At 37.7% G+C, this 19,606-nt stretch overlaps 2 protein-coding genes across 2 annotated transcripts; both read right to left on the bottom strand.

Annotated features, from left to right (window-relative positions):
• Positions 1–945: 945 nt before the first annotated feature.
• Positions 946–11,261, bottom strand: arl8bb (ADP-ribosylation factor-like 8Bb). The gene is made up of 7 exons (XM_041783002.1): positions 11,039–11,261; positions 7,086–7,166; positions 6,909–6,982; positions 6,545–6,638; positions 4,323–4,390; positions 2,892–2,962; positions 946–2,774 (listed from the first exon to the last, which is right to left on the bottom strand). Exons 1-7 carry the CDS (start codon positions 11,159–11,161, stop codon positions 2,725–2,727), a joined length of 561 nt encoding a protein of 186 aa, XP_041638936.1. The 5' UTR covers positions 11,162–11,261; the 3' UTR covers positions 946–2,724.
• A 1,897-nt stretch (positions 11,262–13,158) lies between these two features.
• Positions 13,159–18,729, bottom strand: LOC121507025 (N-acylethanolamine-hydrolyzing acid amidase-like). The gene is made up of 11 exons (XM_041783145.1): positions 18,318–18,729; positions 17,778–17,942; positions 17,562–17,685; positions 17,324–17,414; positions 17,144–17,229; positions 16,884–17,056; positions 16,744–16,800; positions 16,602–16,668; positions 16,461–16,489; positions 16,072–16,141; positions 13,159–13,364 (listed from the first exon to the last, which is right to left on the bottom strand). The coding sequence occupies exons 1-11, from the start codon at positions 18,500–18,502 to the stop codon at positions 13,347–13,349; spliced, it is 1,065 nt and encodes a 354-aa protein (XP_041639079.1). The 5' UTR covers positions 18,503–18,729; the 3' UTR covers positions 13,159–13,346.
• Between the last annotated feature and the right edge of the window lie 877 nt (positions 18,730–19,606).

The following is a 19,606-nucleotide window of genomic DNA, read 5'->3' as shown; positions in this document are numbered from 1 at the left end:
TTCTGCATCTCAAATGAGGAGTGATGCAATCAGAGCCTGACGCCAAATGTTTTTGTAGCCATAATAATCCTAGAACCAATTACAAACATGAGATGACTGAAATGGATTAAAGTTTCAAAAATGAAAAAAGTGGTGTAAAGAGGTTAAAAGAGGCAAAAATTGGTAACAAAAGCAAAATGGTTGGGACATGGTGAAAAATGGTTAAAAAGTGGCAAAAATGAGTGAAAACTGGCATAAATGGGTTAAAGAGGTGGTAATAGAAAAAAAAGTGGCAAAATTTGGATAGTGGCAAAAAAGTTACAAAAATGACCAGATGAAGTAGTAAAAAGGCTTAAAAAAGAGGCAAAAATGAGTAAAAAAAAGTTGCAAAAATGAGCAGAAGCCAAATAAATCATTTAAAAATCAGAAGCCAATAATAGCCTGACATTCTTCTAAGCTCCAAAATGAAGTAACTGTTAGTCAAGACCCAAGCCTCAATGCTGATCCAGCTCACATGTAATGATATTATCAGTAAACCATGACTGGGGAGGGCCCATTCACTGGGCCCTCTGGGCAAATTCTGTGGGCAGACCTCTAGTAGTAACAAAAGCAGGTTATAAGAAAATACAGAGGGATAAGTACCCTCAAAAGGGAGGACAGAGATAACACTGTAGAGAGAATGGTAAGGGAGGGTTCAGGTGAGTAGCCTGATGTGCGCAATGATGAAATTCTCCATGAATGAGAATGCTTGACAGAACTATCAGGACAACAGACGGCAGCTGTCATAGAGTCCTTTAAGATATGTAATTAGTGTGGCTCTAAAGTTCTACTTTCTGCCATCATCACCACAAAAAAGAGGGTTCATGGATACCCTGAGACTTCTGTCCTTGGAAGTTCTCTGCTGCCACCTGGTGGGGAAAAACTAAACAAACAACATTTCAAGGAAATTGGACACCACACATGAAATCCTTAAAAATAAAAACAAATTTATTAGCAATCACAGGGGAAGAATACATGACATCTACGGGAGCATTTGTTGGAATAAAAATGCTAACTTCTTATGTACAAAGTCTGCAATTGAATGTGAATAAATTCAGCACATGCACATACAAATTGCAAATAGGCTATATTATTACACAAGTAACAAAGCTTTCCCCAAATTTCCCACACAGTCACCCACATTTTACAGCCCCTCACTGCTGCCGCTGTGGTCCCAAAATTAACATTTAGGATTACGACGATCACCAACAGACACAGAACGACGTGAGATAACAGAGGGCGTGTGGTGGATTTTATAGACATTACAGTGAAATGTAGAAGCCATGAAGGCCTTCGTACAGTATTGTAGCCCTGATCCAGCAACACTCACACATGGAAAAGAAATCAAACTGATTAAATGCACTGGCCAAGCAGGTAGCAGATAACTATACAATGGTCAATCCTGTGAGAAATCATTGTCGTGTTGCTGAGAGGAAAAGAGGGGTTGATCTGTGTATCGCTTTTTAGAGACAGCCTTGATCCCTGACTGTGAGGGTTTTTAACAAAAACATCAGGAAACAGAAAAATGTGTGGCAAGGCATGGATGACATCAAGTATCCAGTGCTTTGAAACATTAGGCTGTCTTCTGTTTTCTTGGAGCGCAGTCATCATGACTAACACTGGCTTTCTTTTATCCAAGCCAAACAACACAAAGATTAAAAATCAAGCACTAGGGCACACCCATAAGTGTTGAGACTTTTTTTTAAATCCACCAACAACCTGAGAGCTGCAAGCAAGTACGCCTACATTTCAAGCTACATAAATAGTCACAGGCTACAAGTGAAACAGCATTCAAATTACCCTTCAACCAAACTAAATGTAACATTTCTCATTAGCCTTACAACCCTATCATTCATCACTTCATTCATGGTTTTTCCTTGGACATCATAATTCATTTATGTGATTATAAACATAAAAGATTGTCAAAGGGGTGGTGTTAGATGCAGTAAAGTGATTTATATTGAGTCGTTACCAAGTGGGGTTTAAGTTGCATTGGGCAATATCTGGTTGGAGTACTCACTTCGCCAAAGGCACTTGAAATTTTGCTGAACTATTTTAGGATTTTGCCTCAGACACAATCACTTTAGTCTCCCCTTCTACGTATCATTATGTTTTGTGTAAACGTTAATTTAAGTCACTTAAGAAAATAGATACTTTCATACGCCAGCAAATAAAATGCAGGCTACATTATCTATGAGTTTTTCAGGAACTGAAGGCATTAGCATGAGCAACCATCATTATTTGGCAAGTCATGGTTAAATCTACAATCACAACCTTGTCACAGAAACACCGAGAGTTGACAGACAAAAGAATAGGGGTTTAGAGGAGCTTCATCCTAGTGTAGCCAGGGTGCATTGCACTGTAACATCATTAGATACTTGTGTTGTAAGGAGAAAAAAAATCCTTGATGTACACAGACAGATAGCATGTTCGCTATGACGTGCGATAGATAAGGCTTGATGGGTATGGACAATCCACCTTTCAGCACAGCAGTGACACAAATTTTCAAGGCTCCAGACAGTTGGGGTGGCGGTAGTGCTGTACAGGGGCTACACATCTATGGTAGTGTACTGGGGTGGCGCAGTTAGAGATGGTAGTGAGCAGAGAGCTGGATTACTTCACAGAGGCAGTGAAAGGGATGGCTGTTGAGGACCCATGACCATTAGGGGGGGCTGAGGCCATAGCTGCAAATGGGGGACTTCACTTTCAGCTTCTCCGTGACTTTGAATGCTGGATGAGCCACTGCAGTGTGATATCTGAAGAGAGGAAACAATGTGGACATTTTTGTGACCTCAGAGGGACTGAGTCTACTGTTTCTACTGTCCAACACAATGACTGGTGTAGAAGTATCTAAACTTGGATCTGTTCCTCACCTATATTGTCTTTCTCTTTGCAGGAGACAGAGTAGCAGCAGATCTCTCGGTCCTGAATGGCAGATAGATTCCTGTAAGGGTGCATGGAAAATACAAAGTCAAATTTTGAAAAATGTGTAAATCGTACAAACACTGAAAGCTTAACAAAAGTCAATCGTTATTTGCTGGCAATGACATAAAAGTTTTTAATTATGTTTATTGTGGACGTTAATTTGATTAGTGAAACCATTAACTTTGGTTAAATTCATTTTCCATTAATGTTTACTTTTCTAGGTGCTTCCCAAAGTGAGTGCCAGGCCCACTGATGGGCCCTGTAGGTACTGTGGGTGGGCCGTGCGAGGCCTTTTAACCATAAACATAGATTTAAAGATTAAAATCAAGTTTTAAATGATCATAAAATACTTGAAAACATATTAAAATGTTTTTTGAAAGTCCAAGAAAGTAAAAAATGCAGAGTATCTAACTAACACATCACCCTTTCAATATTTATTTGTGTGATGTACAGAGTGGGTGTCAGAGTTTGACTGGTGCTGAGTTAACTGGTGATGCTCCATTAAACATTCAACTATGCTGCACTAACATCACTGGTAAAGAGTTTATGGAGTCATGACCTACATCTTAAGAGATTAAAAGAAAAGAAAATAGTGGTGACTTTGCAGATGCCTGTTTAAACAAAATAAATGCTGCTAGCTACACCAAAGTTTTCTTGTGGCATTAATGTCTTTGAAAACCGGGCATTTTCTTGAAATCATCTGTTCATGAAAAAAAGTAAGAAGATACATACTTTTAATTTTATGTCAAGGTTTAATAAAGGTTTTGATGGAGCCCAGAAGTCTTTCAGTACTCAAAATGGGGCGTAGCAGACTAACATTTGGGAAAGGCTGTTCAAGTTAATGCCACCATACCATTCCACCTCCTGTACTTGCTTTTATTGTAAAATGCTGCATTACCTACATGGATTTTAAACTTACAAAGCCTGTTAATATATAAAATATGTAAAAGTTGCTATTATTTGTATTTTTGCCGCAATCTTCAGAAGCTTAGGCTAATATAATGATTTGTTTGGATTAAGTCTTTGACTGGATTAAGACCACAGGGACCACTTCAGATGCAGCAGGCCCATTTTTGTTGAAGTATTATGATCAGGAGAGTACAGTGCAGCTGGTAATGGTATGACTGTAAAAATCAACTATTATTTGGTATCTTAATCAAGAAAAAATAATGTGTTTTACATTTTTTTCTGTTTTTTGTAAAACAGTAAATTTGAACTAAAATCAGAACTTATGATCAGAAAGTTGAAGGAAAGACCCATATGTTACTAATTAATCATAGACTTGTTATTATTGTCACTCCTAAATATTGGAGAGTGAAGAAATCGCTGATGTTTGTGAAGGATTATCAACAGAAACACAAAATTCTTGAGTGCCTTACATTTTTTCAATGAGCTGCTTCTCATCGAGTGCGTTGGGAAGGTCTCGCTTGTTACCCAGAACTAGAACCTTAAAACATGTATGACACAGTAAAGAAATGATGAATACCCACAAGGCAATGTATCAACATTATCACACAGCTCAGTCAGACAACTAGAAGGACTTTCCTTCGCCCTGATGTCTTGTTTCAATTTTTGTTGGTCTGTAAATATAAATGAATGATGCCTCCAAGTGTTCAACATGGGGAAGTGCAATTCTTTACAGATGGATAGAAACCTAAAAGACAGTTCTTGCAGTCAAGAGGGAGGCTAATTTGCCACTCTGCCACTCAGAGGTTTAGAAAATGTGTTTGAGAATTAATGGGACAAAAACAGGACAAATATTACGTTGCAACAAAAGAGAAAAAGAGAAAACCAGGCACCCCAAACATGAAAAATGTTAAAGAAATGAGGAAGGAAGTATTTTCTTCCTTTTTTTTTTTTTTTTAAATACATTTTTTTCATGTTTGGAGTGCCTGGTTTCCCCCTTTTTAAGGCAAGGATGTTGGCCTGCCATAAACGAAGCACATTTTGCAAAATATTTCATTTAAAATGATGCACTGGCTGAACCAATGGTTTTGCTTGAATTCTAGCAACATATTTTTGCTTACTTGTTTTGGCCTTTTCACACCCTCTACCTTCTTACCTAAATTTATAACTAACTAACTAACTACACAACATACAGACTGTATTCCATATCAAACTAATAGATGTGACCAGAGGTGGGAAAAAGGCTGTTGCGTGTAAGTAAAAGTAAAGTTACTCTGATAAATCTGACTAAAGTAACAGAAAAGTACAGGTTTATAAATCTACACAAATCTAAAATAAGTATTTCATTTAAAGTGTATTTTAAATACTAAGTAGCTACTGAGTAGTTGTACAATAAAATATGATGTTTGATCTGATTTATGATAAATTAAAACAAAGCAAAATCAACAGTGTTAATTGAGCTCATGCATAGTTAAATTTAACAAACTGTCTACTGTATATTGGTCCACACTACATATAGTTAAGCTACATGTTTGAAAGTGTTAAAATACTTCACAGTTTGACCGAGCTGCAGTTACTCTTGAAAATCTGTGGTATGGCAAGAATACAGCAAAGAGTCAACTTCATAGCAAGGCAATGCATACTGATGAAACAAACCCACTGTGATACTTTAGTAGCACCTAAAGTCACAGATGGAAACTCTTAACTCAGTGGATAACCTCACCCATGGTGCAAATGCATCTCACTTCAAAAACAACCACAGTTCACCAGCTGAACTAACACTGATGGATCAAAACCATCATGGAGATGAATTAACACTTCCTGGGTTAAAATCAACTCAGAAATAATTAACCCTGAGATATCAACACTTATTTTTTGCTACGTGGAGCAGCTGTGTAAAATGTGTTTAAGTAGAAGTAAAAGTACCGATTTCAAAATGTACTCAAAAAAAGTATAAGCACCCCAAAAAACTACTCAATTACAGTAATTTTGAGGAAATGTAATTAGTTACTTTCCACGCTTGAGTGTATATAATGTATTTTAGAAGGACAACATGACAGATTTACAGCTTGGTAAAACTAGATCAACAAGTTCTTGTTATTCCTACAGACTCACTTCACACTCAAAGGAATCAAAGGAAATAGCCTGTCAGCTAAGCTAGCACACACTATCACACAATCCCTCCAAAATCCCCTCAAAAGTTTAATTTTTAATCTTTATCTGGAATATTCTGGATGAAAACATTATGGAGAGGAGTTTCACAGGAACATTAAGTATCAAAGAGATTCCAAAAGAAATGACTGGACTTCTGCTTGACTTGCCTCCAAATGCATACCTAAGTGGAAATGAGCCTTGAGATTATCTCTCTACATCCTTTTAAGACAAAATAAACAGTGTAAAGTCAAATCTCAGCAGCCTATCTAGTCAGCATGGAAAACCTTTATAGGTCAATTATCACCCAAGCTGAGATACTGAAGACTCATTAAAAAAAATCTTGGCTAAGATTCAGTGACCACTTCTTTTAATGTCATCGAGCCTGAGCCAGTGGTACCCATTAGCTGCCATGATTACCAAATGTAAGTTTAATTAGTGCTTGTGACCAGAGTCACAAGAGCCTTAAAAATCAATGTGATGAACCTCATTACAGCTGTAACATCATGGGCTTTTGGCCCAAAGATTACTATTGGCCTCTTACAGGAATTCCTTGTAGCTGTGGTTTGTCTAAAAGGTTGTGCAGTTCATTTCTGGAAGCTTCTATCTTCTCTCTGTCTGCAGCATCCACCATGTAACTGCAAATAGACAGAAAATCTTAATAAAATGATGCAGCAACAAAATCTCTGTTCCACTAAAATACAACTAGAGTCTTTGGAAAAAACATTCCTCCATATGCTTCCTCTTGTGAAGGATGTAATTATAAGGAGAGAAGCTTAAACATACAACAGCATACTGAAAACGGATTGAATTACATGCAAACGATTTCCACTGATCATCAAAAACTTCAGGAAACTGTCTGTGGTACATCAAAAAGGCAACTTGGTTTAATATAGAGAAAAACTTACACGATAGCATTGACTCCTCGACAGTAGCGCTCCCACATGCTTCTGAAGCGGGGCTGTCCACCTATGTCCCATATCTGAGGTTAAAACAAAAATAAAAATTCACAATATGGTTATAAACAAATATAAGCAGAATATAACACTAAAACCTGATTATGGTATTGTGTAAAATTCATTTACCTTTATTGTCACATTGCCTTTAGTGACCTTTCGCATGTTGAAACCCACCGTGGGGATCATGTCTTCACTGAACTGGCCAGACTGGAAGAGGGCAACACAAGTTTTCATGTCGGTGAATACTGCATGTTACATTGCTATTAAAACAAATAAGATGATGTGAATAATTAAATGTACATTTATATAACCAGTCCTTTTTTATGTTGCATAGTATGGAGGGACAGTATCATTTAATTCCTTCAGGCTGTGTAAGGACATTATGTTGTCAATCAGTACATCCATATATAAATCTATCCAGACATTCAGGTCTACACAGTATTCATCTAATTCAGAAGTCACAAGATGATCTAAGTCCACTGAGAATCATTCTGGTTTTAATTAAATAAGATATGATTTCATTACAAGGAATCTCCGGTTGGGCTGGTTGTGAGATATATCATCATATTCTCAAATGAGACATAGGGTAAGACAATATTGTTTGTCTCGATATAGTTTTTGTTGATTTAAATTTCAAAAAAATTAAAAAACATGGCAGGGCTAATGCTCAGCAAGAAGATTGTGCTTCCTTAAGTGTGGGCCAGGGCCCACCGAAGGGCCCAAGAGGTACTGTAGGTGGGCACGAGAGGTCATTTACAATAACTTAATATCATTTAAATTTTAGAAATTTAATTTGTGTTTTTAATGATCAAAAGATACTTGATGAAATGTTATTTAAAAAGTCAGAAAACACATCCAGAAGTTTTAACTTGTCACCTTTTAATCAGTAATTTTGTCTAATGTACACAGCCAGTGTCCAGGTAGAACTGGTGTTGGAATAGGGCTGAACGATTTGTGAAAATAATCTAATTGCAATTTTTTTCCCGCAATATTGCGATTGCGATTTAATATGTGATTATTTAGGTTCTTCGTTTTATGTGTTGTTCAACAAACATAAGCAAGAAATCATATTATATATCTATATTATAACAAGCATAATATAAAATAAGTTAAACTAGAGACAAACAATTAAGAAAAAATATCTTATTGAGATTTTGGCATGTATAGACAATTTGATATCAATTGCTATATTGAAGGGGATGACCTTTTCTCATATTATTCTCATTTTGATGAAGGAAATAAATGCATAAGAAAGATAAGTAGGATTTTTGTAAAAAAAAATAATATTAACAATAAGAAAGACACTTCAATGTTTGAACAATGTGTAAAGCATAAAAAAGATCATATCAAACTGGTATTATGACACTTTTCAGGTTGAAGAAATATTGCACTCTCTGCGATTTGACAACTGCAGCATGCCAAATTGCGATTTAATCGAATTTGCAATTGATTGCCCAGCCCTATGTTGGATTAACTGGTGACAATGTTAAAATTCCACTATGCTGCTCACCTCTTAATTTTAAGATTTGATTAGTGCCCTGTGACACATTAATGCTACTTGGGAAGAATTTGCTGGGCCCCGTAAATACATTCACAGAGATAAATATTAGAAAAGAAAATTAAAGTGACTTTTGCCTGATTAAAATAAATGTCAGTGGCTCAATAATTGTACTTTGTGACCCTACAAACACTTTCTGAGTAATGTTAGTGTCTGAGAGCAAAGCATTTGCACTGAAATTCCCTATTAATGACACAATATCATTCTAAATAGAGCTAAATATTTCTCTCGTGTTATGTCTGTAGGAGGGTTTTGGCGGGCCCCAGAAGAGTTTCAGGTCGCAAATTGGGCTGCAGCACCGTAAATTTTGGGAAGACTGGTTTAAAACAAAAAACACTTACAGTGACATGCTTATTGACCACGAGATAATCTTTTGAAATGTTTAGAAATAGGATTGGGAATCGTTTTATTCATCCTATGAGGAGTTTTTATATTACTAGAACAAATTTAATGGCACTGATGCCTGTGATTCAACAGCAACGAAAACAGAAGCCCTAGACACTGGTGATTTATTGGATTATCACAAGTCACAAGCAATCTCTTGCACACTGTCTAAACTGGAAACTGGAAAAATGGGTGAAACTCATGGGTGGAGACCCTCATTCTTCACCAGTTCCACCCACTTTTCCAAAATTTTGCCAATGTCTTTGTAATTCTCAGCCAGTGCTCTCTCCTTTTGGGTCAAAAGTATGACTAAAGATCAGAATGTTTCAGTAACTTTTGATACCACTTATCAGTGTAATAAAGGAAAGTGTATCTTTTTTTAAAACACACGGTATTTAAGAGAGTGGGAAATGCTGACAACCATAATATATGGAAACATTGCCAATGTTTCTTGCTCCATTCTATAAATTAAACAGTGTGTAGATTTTTCTGCAATTATTGATGGTAAAAAAAAATATCTGTCTATATTTTGTTTTTGTGATATCAACAGGTTTTACAATAAGTTGATTTTCACTACACTTATATCCAAGTTAGTAATCATGGTATTATGACAGAGATGCCACCGCACCACATTTTTCCAGACCAAGTACAAGTGTGCATGACATTTGGGTATTCACTGATACCAAGTAAATATGAGTACTTAATAATAATACCATCACTGTTCTTAAAATTATATTGATGTTTATTTATTTTCATCAGATGGTCTTCATCTCTCCTCTCGAGAGTTTATGAGTAGGTACTTTTATTCTCCTCTACTTTTCTCATTCCCATTTATGTTAAAATATCAGCAGACATGGTTTCAACTTGACTATATACTCACATAATGAGAAGATGACATCATGCTTCATACTGAGGACAGTACCTCAAATGTTTAATGAGTACAAGTACAAGTGCTTAAACCTAGTATTGGCATTGATATCCAATACTGGTATTGGTGCATCCCTTATCATGACCACTATTTGTTATTTCTTCTTCTTTCTTTGGTCCAGATTGCCCAGCCCTAGTTTGGTATCTGTAGCTGAATGCTTGTATGTAATTTCATGAGTTATACTTAGATGATGCCACTACTACATCAGCATACAATAATGTCCAGTCATGCTTTCAGCCAAGTGGTGCTTAGGAACCTTAACATTCCTAAGGCTTTAGATGCAACATAATCCTAAAGGTGGGGTCACCTAACTCTAAAGCCAGTGTAAACTGCCCTGGAATTCACTACCTACAGCATTATCATACCCACCCTGCCTGGTAATCTAATAAGCATAGCGGTATATGAAACATGGTTGTTGACTCTGAAAGCCTTTGCTGTGTCACCTGTGTACAGGCTGATCCTGACAGCCTTTACAGTGGCTGTAGGTTTCTTTTAACCTAATTACAGATGACCATGTCAGTAAGAAATAGTGCTACCTGTGTAATAAACACAGGAGTTAGCTTACCTTAAGCACATACTATTTAGTATGTAGCTCCCTGTCGACGATAAGGCATACTATAATTATAGCTTAGCTAATTTCTAAACCATTGAGTGGTCTGTCAACAGAGACAAAGACAGAAACAGAACTACAACACAGAAAATAATCCCAAAACCCCAATATATATCAGATTATAATAACATTTTCCTAATAATCTGTTAGAATAATTAAACAGCCTACAACCTTTGTCTGCCGTGACTTCAGGCCTCGTCTGATAAACTCACCCTGGCTACATGACGTAGACAAGTCTAGTGTTTACAAAGTTAACAAGTTGTCTGTGTTGTCAACATAGCCTTGATGTTGACACACCGGTAGCTATCACTGAGCAATGACAAGTCCATTCACATGACTGCTTTCATAAGTAGGCGCAGAGTCATACCAAGAACTTCGTCATTCTAGCCTGCTAAACAACTGAGACAAACCAGCTCTGGTTACACAGAGCTGTGTTATTGTAGGGGAACAGCACCGTCGAGTCAAGCAATCAACTATATAAATTCTTAGATAATAAGCCATAAATGCTGCGTCAATCCCATTAAATTTGTAACATATTCAAGAAAACATTCCCCGGTAGTAGCCTGGGCCCAGACTGACAGTGCTTGCTAGCTACTTACTGCAATCACGTTGACGAACGTGGTTTTCCCGGAGTACTGCAGTCCCACCAGTGTTAGCTCCATCTCCTCTTTCCAGAACAGGGACCTGAACCAGTCTAAAAGCCTGTTTATGAGGGCCAGCATCTTGGATGGTACAGTAGTCGCACTGTCTGCGGCCGTCTGGATGTGAACTAGAAAGCACGCTAAACAGGAAGTAGCGACTTGCTTTGTCACATCATGTGATCTGCAGACAAGTGCCGCTGGTCCTGGTGCTCACCGCGAGGGCTCGAGCGTAGCGGGAGCGCGCGCAGTGACACCAGGTTAGACCCCAACCAACCTCGAGTACCACATCAGGAATAGATTTCTTTTGCAAGTAAGTTGTGATGTTTATAGGGATTAGAAATGCGTTTAAAACTTTAACTGTTCGGTAGAAACCCGCCACGTCATTAAACATCAACGCCAAGCGCTTTAAAGGAACAGATCCCTTTACCTGAGTACAGGAAGAAGCTCACCTAGTGTGAACTCTCTGAGAACAATGGCGCCAGCTGCATCATGAGGATGCATTTACACCTCGTACTTTGAGCTGTTCTCTTTTGTACCTTAAGTTTGTTTCTGTTTAACTTATTATTGGGGTTTTTACCAGTAAAACCTGTTACACTATTACCACAATAGTTGCTATACACCATTAGTTAACCAGTCAAATACTTGTTACGTGTTAAACAGCAAAAGTATGTGCTATACAAAGATAAAGGAGTTGACTGTCCAGACAGACGGTCTTGTGCAACATTTAAGGATACTGTAAGGTTATTTACTAAACCAAACCTACATAGAACACTTGATCATTCACAACAACAAAGAGAGAACCAATCATACAGGCTTACCTGCAGTGACAATCCTGGACCAACCAAAGACCACTAATGACAGTCTGTGATGAATGAAAAGGGATTTATCATTCAGACCGTGCATTCAGAAAGTATTTAGACCCCCTTCAGTTTTTCATTGTTGTTGTTTCAGGCCGATACTTAAGTAAAAACGAAACATTTTTATTCTCATTAATCTACTCCCAGTACTGAGTGGCACAACACATGCAGCCCCTTTAAAAGAAATCCTGATGTCTAAATTCAGTTTTCTATATCAATTCAGTACTAAGCCCTGCATTACATGGTCCACCAAACATCTATTTTCTTTCGTGATTTGTTCTATTTTTAGGCTTAACAGGGTTATGTCAAACTGAAAATGATGTTAACACAAACTGGTGATATAATTATGTGCGTAATGGGTTTAGAAAAATAGGTACTTAGCTTACATAACAAGTAATCCTGCTTTGATTTGCTGTAATAGGTTGGTAATGTTGTATTGTTTGACTGATACTTTCTTTAAGGCCCTTTTGCCCAAAAGTAAGAAGTTAAGGCAGTACAGTTTTTAAAACTGGTTAAAGAAGGAAAGAAATGGTGAAGTTTCACTCTCCAAAATCAGGAGAAAAGGGATACTTTTATTGTGGATGCATTATTGTTACAGGGTGTTGTTTTTTCTACAAATCCTGATTAGAATCACTTAATGAAATAGTTTATGACTGCAGGACTATAAAGAATAAAGAATTGCATACTGTCAAAATGACAAAAAAAAAAAAAAAAAAAATGAATGGCCAACCTGTAGTCCTTTGATTTCTTCATTTGGCCTAAGTGTTTGTGGCACAAGCAGTCCCTTCTATTTTCACATTTCTTTTGCATCTTGCCTGCATTTTTAAAACTCTTGATGTTGAAATTTAGGAACCCTAATTATAGGACAAGGGGATAATTAACTGGTTAGAATAAAAGGAATCAAGTTTGCTTTGTTTCCCTCAGCATATTTGAAGTTCTTCTGTATTACAGTGCCCTTTCCCCCTTCAGAAATTATCACTGGGGTGCCTGTAGCCTAGTGGTTGTGTCCATGCACCCCGATTGCAGAGGATTTTATTTTCAATGCAGGTGGGCAGGGTGTAAATCTATCCTGTGGCTCCTTTCCCCCATGTTACACCTCTCTTTCTGTCCTCTCTCCTTATGGACAATAGAGGCAGAAAAACACCAAAATTAACATAAAATGTAACTTCTGATAAGTCAGCTTGAAAAAGTTGGCATATAAATTGCAGATCCACATGAAAAAAGGTTTAGAAAATGTAATTTTTATTAGAAGTGATGAAGAACTGTCATTCTAAAAAAATAAAACCAGCCCCTTTCATTATTTACTTTAGTATCTCCACATTATCATGAAACCTGCAGATTAGTGAAGAGTTTAAAGTTCAGATACAGATGAGTACTGCAGCAACGAACTGCACGTTGACTGCTCTTTGTCAGTTTATTCCGCAGCCCTGGAAAGATAATAATAAGGGTGTGTGAGCATCTAATATCTTCTCTGATATATATCAAATCATCATTGCTTTATTACTTCTTTAGAATTAAACATACACGCTTTGCACAAAAGTAAGCAAATTTGAGTTTGGTACATAATGTCTCTGTTGTAACAATACTTCTTGGCAATAAATCTTATACTGTTTGAAAGCCTGTTTATTTCCCTTTTAAATGGTGCCACACTTGTAAGGAACATGCATTTGTGGGATGAGCAGCAGAGCTGAGTATGTGGGTTGCGCACATGAAAAAATTACTAAATCTTCTCTGCCAGTGCCAAACAGATTATTTGACTTTTGCGTTTGACTTTGGTTTTGAGCTTCTGGTACCCCCAGGTGCTGGCAGGCACCTGACTGAGAAGGGTCACAGATTCAGGACCATAGATCTAGGACCCCGCTTGTGCATATGCGTGTTGTTTATGAGCATTTTTGAGCATTGCTACTATTCACGACAGCGCTGGATAACAATCAAAGTGGAACTATTTCATGAGTTAAGTTTGATCTTTTTAACATTGTAACAATGTGTAACATTATTGATGAGATAAAAATACTGGTATTAAGGGAACTAATGCCATTAAAAATTAGCTAACTTTACCCTAACTAATAACACTAGCTTACAGCCATGCAAAACAAACAGCCCAACAGTAGCTCACAGTTCTTCAGTAAAAACATGGCTCTGTATTGCCAAGCCCAACTGTATTATTTATATATTTACTGTTGATGTAAAAAGTACAAAGCTCTTAGCTTTATTCTATTCAGTACATACATTTCCAAAGATTAATGCATGTGACGATCTGTCTGGTTATCTGAAATTATATAGTAAAGCCTTGTCTGTCTTATATCAAATCATATATTACTGTCAATGTGTAAATGTTTAACTTTAAACAGTGGCTCTGTTTTTAATATTGTTCCCTTACATTTCTGCCTCCCGCAGGAGTCCCTGAAGCCTTTGGCAAGCCCTGTTCCCCTCTTGTCCCCCAGTTCTGTTCTTTATGTTCTGTTTATCTGTATATGTGTTTAATTTAGTGGAAAATACAGAAAAGTTTGGGAAAAGACTGTGAATTTGGTGGGCGATTTAAGACTTTAAAAGTGTTTAAATCAGACATGGGCACATTGAAAGTGCTTGGTTTATAACTTATTATATATATATATATATATATATATATATACACACACACACACATATAATTTAATTTTCTTGAGAGAAGGGACAAAATGTCCTTCAGAATGAGGTGTTTTGATTAAAAAAAATAAAGCTAGAAAAAAATTGTTAGACTAAAAAAAAAAATTACAACTAAAAGTAAAGGAATTCGTATTGGGAATGGCATTTATTTATTTTAAGGACATAAATATATTTATGGAATTTGTAAAAATTTAGAGTCTGTATCCAAAAACATTCTTATATAGCCTGTACTTAGCAAGCAGTCATAATGTTAGTGGGGACACAAACGTACCTGCACAACTAAACATGCATAAAACAGTGATATAAAATTAAGGGAAAAAACTAATAATATCACAAAAAGTAGTTCAGGTAAACTTTAAATTTCTGCCAAAGTTGCGTCAACTCAAGCAGGAAACATGCGTCCTAGATCTACACCCCTGCAGACACATACTATTGTCATACAATTGTCAGCACCTGGGAGATGGACCCTGCTACAATGGTCAGTCGGTGCCTGCTCCATGAATCAGCATGTCACATTTGACTGATCTGGATAAGGCCTGCACATAAGGGCAACTTAAAGCCGGTGTTCTACAAAATCAAGTTGCATCTGCCTAGACAATCCAGACCAGACCGCAGGCGGCCAATCTTCAGTCTCATAGGGCTGACAGGGGAACTGCAATGAGTGCCGTAGGGTACAAGTGTGTAGAAGTCACAGAGAGCGCTGTTCTGGTTATTGCACCTGTAGAGTAACATCTTTTGGTGGAGGCAGTATGATGGTTTGGGGTGGCATCGCCCTCACTGGAAAACCAAAGCTTGCCATAATTGGAGGAAATCTCAATGCAGACAGATATCAAGATGAGATTCTGCAACCAGTGGCAACCCCATGTTTTCAAAGTCTGGGACTGAACTCTATGCTCCAAGATGACAACACTCACCCCCACAGCTCAGGGTTTATCAGAGACTAGCTCTAGAATTTGGGAGTGGAGCGGATAGAATGGCAAGCCAGCAGTCCTGAACTCAACCCCACTGAATACTTGTGGGATCAGCTTGTGACCAACACAACCACATTGGCTGACTTGCGACAAATGCTAGCTGAAGAATGGGATGCCATCCCACAGCAGTGTGTGACCAGGCTGGTGACCAGCATGAGGAGGGGGTACCAGGCTGTTGTGGCTGTGTTTGGTTCTTCCATATGCTACTGATGCTCCTGTTTTTTAAATGAATAAATTGTCTGTTTTTTCAGACTTCAATCATCCAATCCACCAAACCAGAATTAATGGTAGAATCAGCTGTTTGGCATTGGCAGAGAAGATTGGCAATTTTTTTCCAAGGTCACAAACGACAAACTCAGCTTTGCTGCTCATCCCGCAAAGGCATGTTCCTTAAAATGTAGTACCATTTAAAAGGGAAATAAACAGACATTACAACATTGTTAGAAGAAATAATCTACCAAACACAAATTTCCTTACTTGTTGTGCTAGGTTTAAGCATTCAAGGGAATATAATTACCTTTTGCCAGACATGTGTACTGTACTCCTCGGGAACTGCTGCACTCATTGTTGTTGTGTACACTGTTATTCTGGAGGATTATCAACACAGAAAGCATTGCTATGTATAATTGTTCTTTAAAACAGAAGCATGAACAATAGTTATGTATGAAGTCTGTTGGTCTGTACAGCATGCTCTCACTATTTTAAACACCTTGGCTGTTTTAATTGAATTTGGGCACTAGCTGCTCTATATGCTACCTACAATGTGTTGAGGTATGGTCTAAAACAAAGGCCTATTGACAGCATTTTGCTGAAGTGGGGCTGAGGGAATAGGAACTGGAATGCACAAAACTGGCCCATCTCAGCATCAATAACAGTCATGTGATGAATGAACAGTCAGCTACTTACCCGTTACACACTGGAAACAGCGACAAAACCTGGAAGCAAGAATCTGTTACAAATCTTTACATTGTCTGAGAATATGAAATATGCAGTGACATCCTGTGTACTTTGGCCCTCTGACATTTTGATTTATTGATCAACACTTGCCTGATAAAGTGTCTTCATGTTTATGTGCTCCTGGCCTGTTGCATTCAGTGCTATGACTGCTGCTTCTCTATAAAATAAAACAACAGTTCAAAAACACTGTAACAGCTGTGTTATTGCATATCTATCATGTGAGATGACTCACCTTCGATGATCTTTGGAAGGACGCCAGTGGTCAAAGTTTGTCTCCACTCTGAACCACCTTGAACAGAAAGTAAAATGTTATTCTTGATTGAAGTTATTACAATATACAACCAGATACAGACTAGATTTATAGCTTCTTACTCTCCATTCACAGGATCCAGTGGCCAGATATCAGCCGGGCCGGTGCGGTCTCGGGTAATGACCGCCCCTTCCCCTGGTCGCACACCACCCACAATGTAATACACCCCAGTGATGAGTGGGATTTTTGACAGACGGATCACTGCATCTTGGAAATTTTCTGCATCCTCCAGTGTCTGCAAAGGTTGCATTTAATCACACGAAGTTTCATTTCCTCATTGAGAAAAAAATCCTCATTATGCTAATTTCTGTAACTAACTCACCTCCCTTACTAGCCAGCTAACAGGGGATCTCCGATAGATAAAAGCAGACACCACGTTCTTCCACCAGTTATACCAACGATCTGTGCCTGATGATCACACAAACAGAAACCCAAAAGAGACATTCAAATGGGACTACTAAGTGTTAGAAAACAAATATGGCACTGAGGAATGTGGCTTTACCTCTCTGGTCACCAGACACAGTAAACTTGTTCGGACTCTGTCCTGTCCACAGGCCAACATAGCCAGCAAATGAAGTTCCATAGTAGGCCACCTGAGTGATTTATAATAAACAGTGATCAATAGTTTGAAATGATGTCAACTATCCATTCACATACATTAATTTCACCAGAAAGGTGATTCTGGATAAATCTGACAGATATATTAAATACAAATATTTAGCTTTAAATAAAAATTATACCTTTCCATTTTTAAGGAAAACTAAGTTGACAGTCATATCCCTCAAAACAGAGTGAGGATAGTCAAGGTTCCTGCCATGGTATAAGTTCCCCTTTACATCTTGAGTTATGATGCTGGTGCAAAATCTGGAAACACAAAGTGTTTGCCTTAATACTTGTTTGTCACAATGTGGCGCTACACAAATTAAGAGTCTAATTAGATTTTTAAGCATACATACGCAGACACTTCATAGGCAAAGTTGAGAATAATGACATCTGAAAGACTTCCTCCGAAGTGTTCTGCAAGGCCACGGATCTCTCCTGCATATGGCTGGGGAATGTACTTTTCCAAAGCCATTACAATTGGTTTGACGGCATGGTGCACCCATTTTGGAACAGTTTTGCTGAGAGGGAAAAAAGTTCCGTTTTTAATACCACAAGATACAGTTGCATAATGATCACATAACCAAAAGTTACTTACCTAATAAAAACAATATGTTTGCATTATGTTATCATAACCCAAAAGAATTATTTTGCTCTCTGCAGTTATGACACTTGATTATGATCATTTATGTGATGTTTGCTACAAATGACAATGCTTGAAAAGTTATAATGACATTAGTATCAAGTTAATAAAGCAGCTACGTGTAAAGCCGGGCTTTAGGAACATATTTAATGCATCCCCACATTAATTAAATCCTTTATAGATTACATAATTCACAGCAAATCCCCATTATGTAGCATCATGATATGAGGGAATTAACCTGTATAACACTTACTCAATAATCTCTGCAGCAGCTTTGTTCAGAAAGTCTACGTCAAAGACTTTCGTAAGAGGTGCCCATCGCACCTCTGGATCATCGTCAAGGCTGATATTCAGTGTTGGTGGAGCGAACTCTGCCCGGCACGAGCACACGACGAGTCCGAGCAGCAGCACTGCAGCCCCCGTCACCATGGTCACCATACAGCCGGTCCAGACCGAGACAGCCTCAGCCTGACACTGAAGACCGGACTATAATCGTGTTCACGAACCTGGCTTTCTGGTTTATGGGAAAGAACAAAACTACACTTCCGCTTTGCGTTTTTCAGAATAAAAGCTGACGACGTCTGTGACTATAATAACAGCGTACAAATAATAAAAAGAACAACAACAAGGTGAAGAAGAACTGGCTCAGCTGCCCCGAGTATTTTGTTTAAGTAACCAGAAAACTGAAAGAGGAACTTTGGTAAAGTATAAATGAGATTCATGTTACGTTGCACGGTTCCTCATTAGTAAGACAGCCTACTTTTGAAAACAGGAGTTGTGTTTCCCCCTTAAAGTCTGTCTTTCAAATCCCTAAACCAACGACAGCTACAGTAACTGTACTCCAAATTACTTATTTTCACATAAGTCATAGTTAATTTCACCCATAGCCAATAGCCTATCCTGGTTTTTCTGCAATAAACATTAGGCTTATTTTGCGTCAGTCTTTTGCAACAGAGCTCTAAAAGCCCCCCCTTTACTGATTGTCATGCGTCACAGCGGGTCTGGTGTGTTTTTGGTGATGCGACCACCAAACATAGTGTTTTTGTTTTGTCCGATGGCCAAAAGGCGCCATTTTGATCTCATCGGTCCAAATGAAATCATTACATTTTATTATTTAGTTGGCACTACTTAGTAATTGGTTTTCACTTTTACATAAGGATTTTTTTTGTTGTTGTCAAAAAAGCCAAACTGAATTGACCATGAAAGATTTATAAAGTCAATTAAAGGGTTTTGCCACTGTAGACTTATTAATGAAAATGAAAATGCAAAAAGTGTTAATATTCACAACAATTTAAAAGTTTTATTTACACTGTAATGGGCTTTATCTCTCCAAAGTAAAAACAAAAAAAGTCAGATTTTCTTTCAGTTTGATTAGAGGTATAAAATCTCCCTGGTGTGATAAACAGGGTCCTTTTAATAGGGTCCATCTAAATCAGGGGTATCGAACTCAAGGCCTGGGGGCTAAATCAGGCCCGTGGAACAGTTAAATCTGGCCCGCAAGATTCTGTCATACTTCTGTTATAACTGGCCCATCAGTATGAG

This window comes from Cheilinus undulatus, linkage group 3 (genome assembly GCF_018320785.1).
Source record: "Cheilinus undulatus linkage group 3, ASM1832078v1, whole genome shotgun sequence".
Classification (NCBI taxonomy): Eukaryota; Metazoa; Chordata; class Actinopteri; order Labriformes; family Labridae; genus Cheilinus; species Cheilinus undulatus.
Note: the sequence above shows the minus strand (reverse complement) of the source record. Positions and strands in the feature narration are given on the sequence as shown.

Coding starts and splice junctions, on each gene's coding strand:
- arl8bb (XM_041783002.1), bottom strand. CDS start 11,161: ATGCTGGCCCTCATAAACAGGCTTTTAGACTGGTTCAGGTCCCTGTTC. Junction 6,639..6,908: donor CGAGGAGTCAATGCTATCGT/GTAAGTTTTTCT, acceptor GTCTATTTGCAG/TTACATGGTGGATGCTGCAG. Junction 2,775..2,891: donor CAAAGAGAAAGACAATATAG/GTGAGGAACAGA, acceptor TCCTCTCTTCAG/ATATCACACTGCAGTGGCTC.
- LOC121507025 (XM_041783145.1), bottom strand. CDS start 18,502: ATGGTGACCATGGTGACGGGGGCTGCAGTGCTGCTGCTCGGACTCGTC. Junction 17,057..17,143: donor TTAGCTGGCTAGTAAGGGAG/GTGAGTTAGTTA, acceptor CAACCTTTGCAG/ACACTGGAGGATGCAGAAAA. Junction 16,801..16,883: donor CTGGATCCTGTGAATGGAGA/GTAAGAAGCTAT, acceptor TTTCTGTTCAAG/GTGGTTCAGAGTGGAGACAA.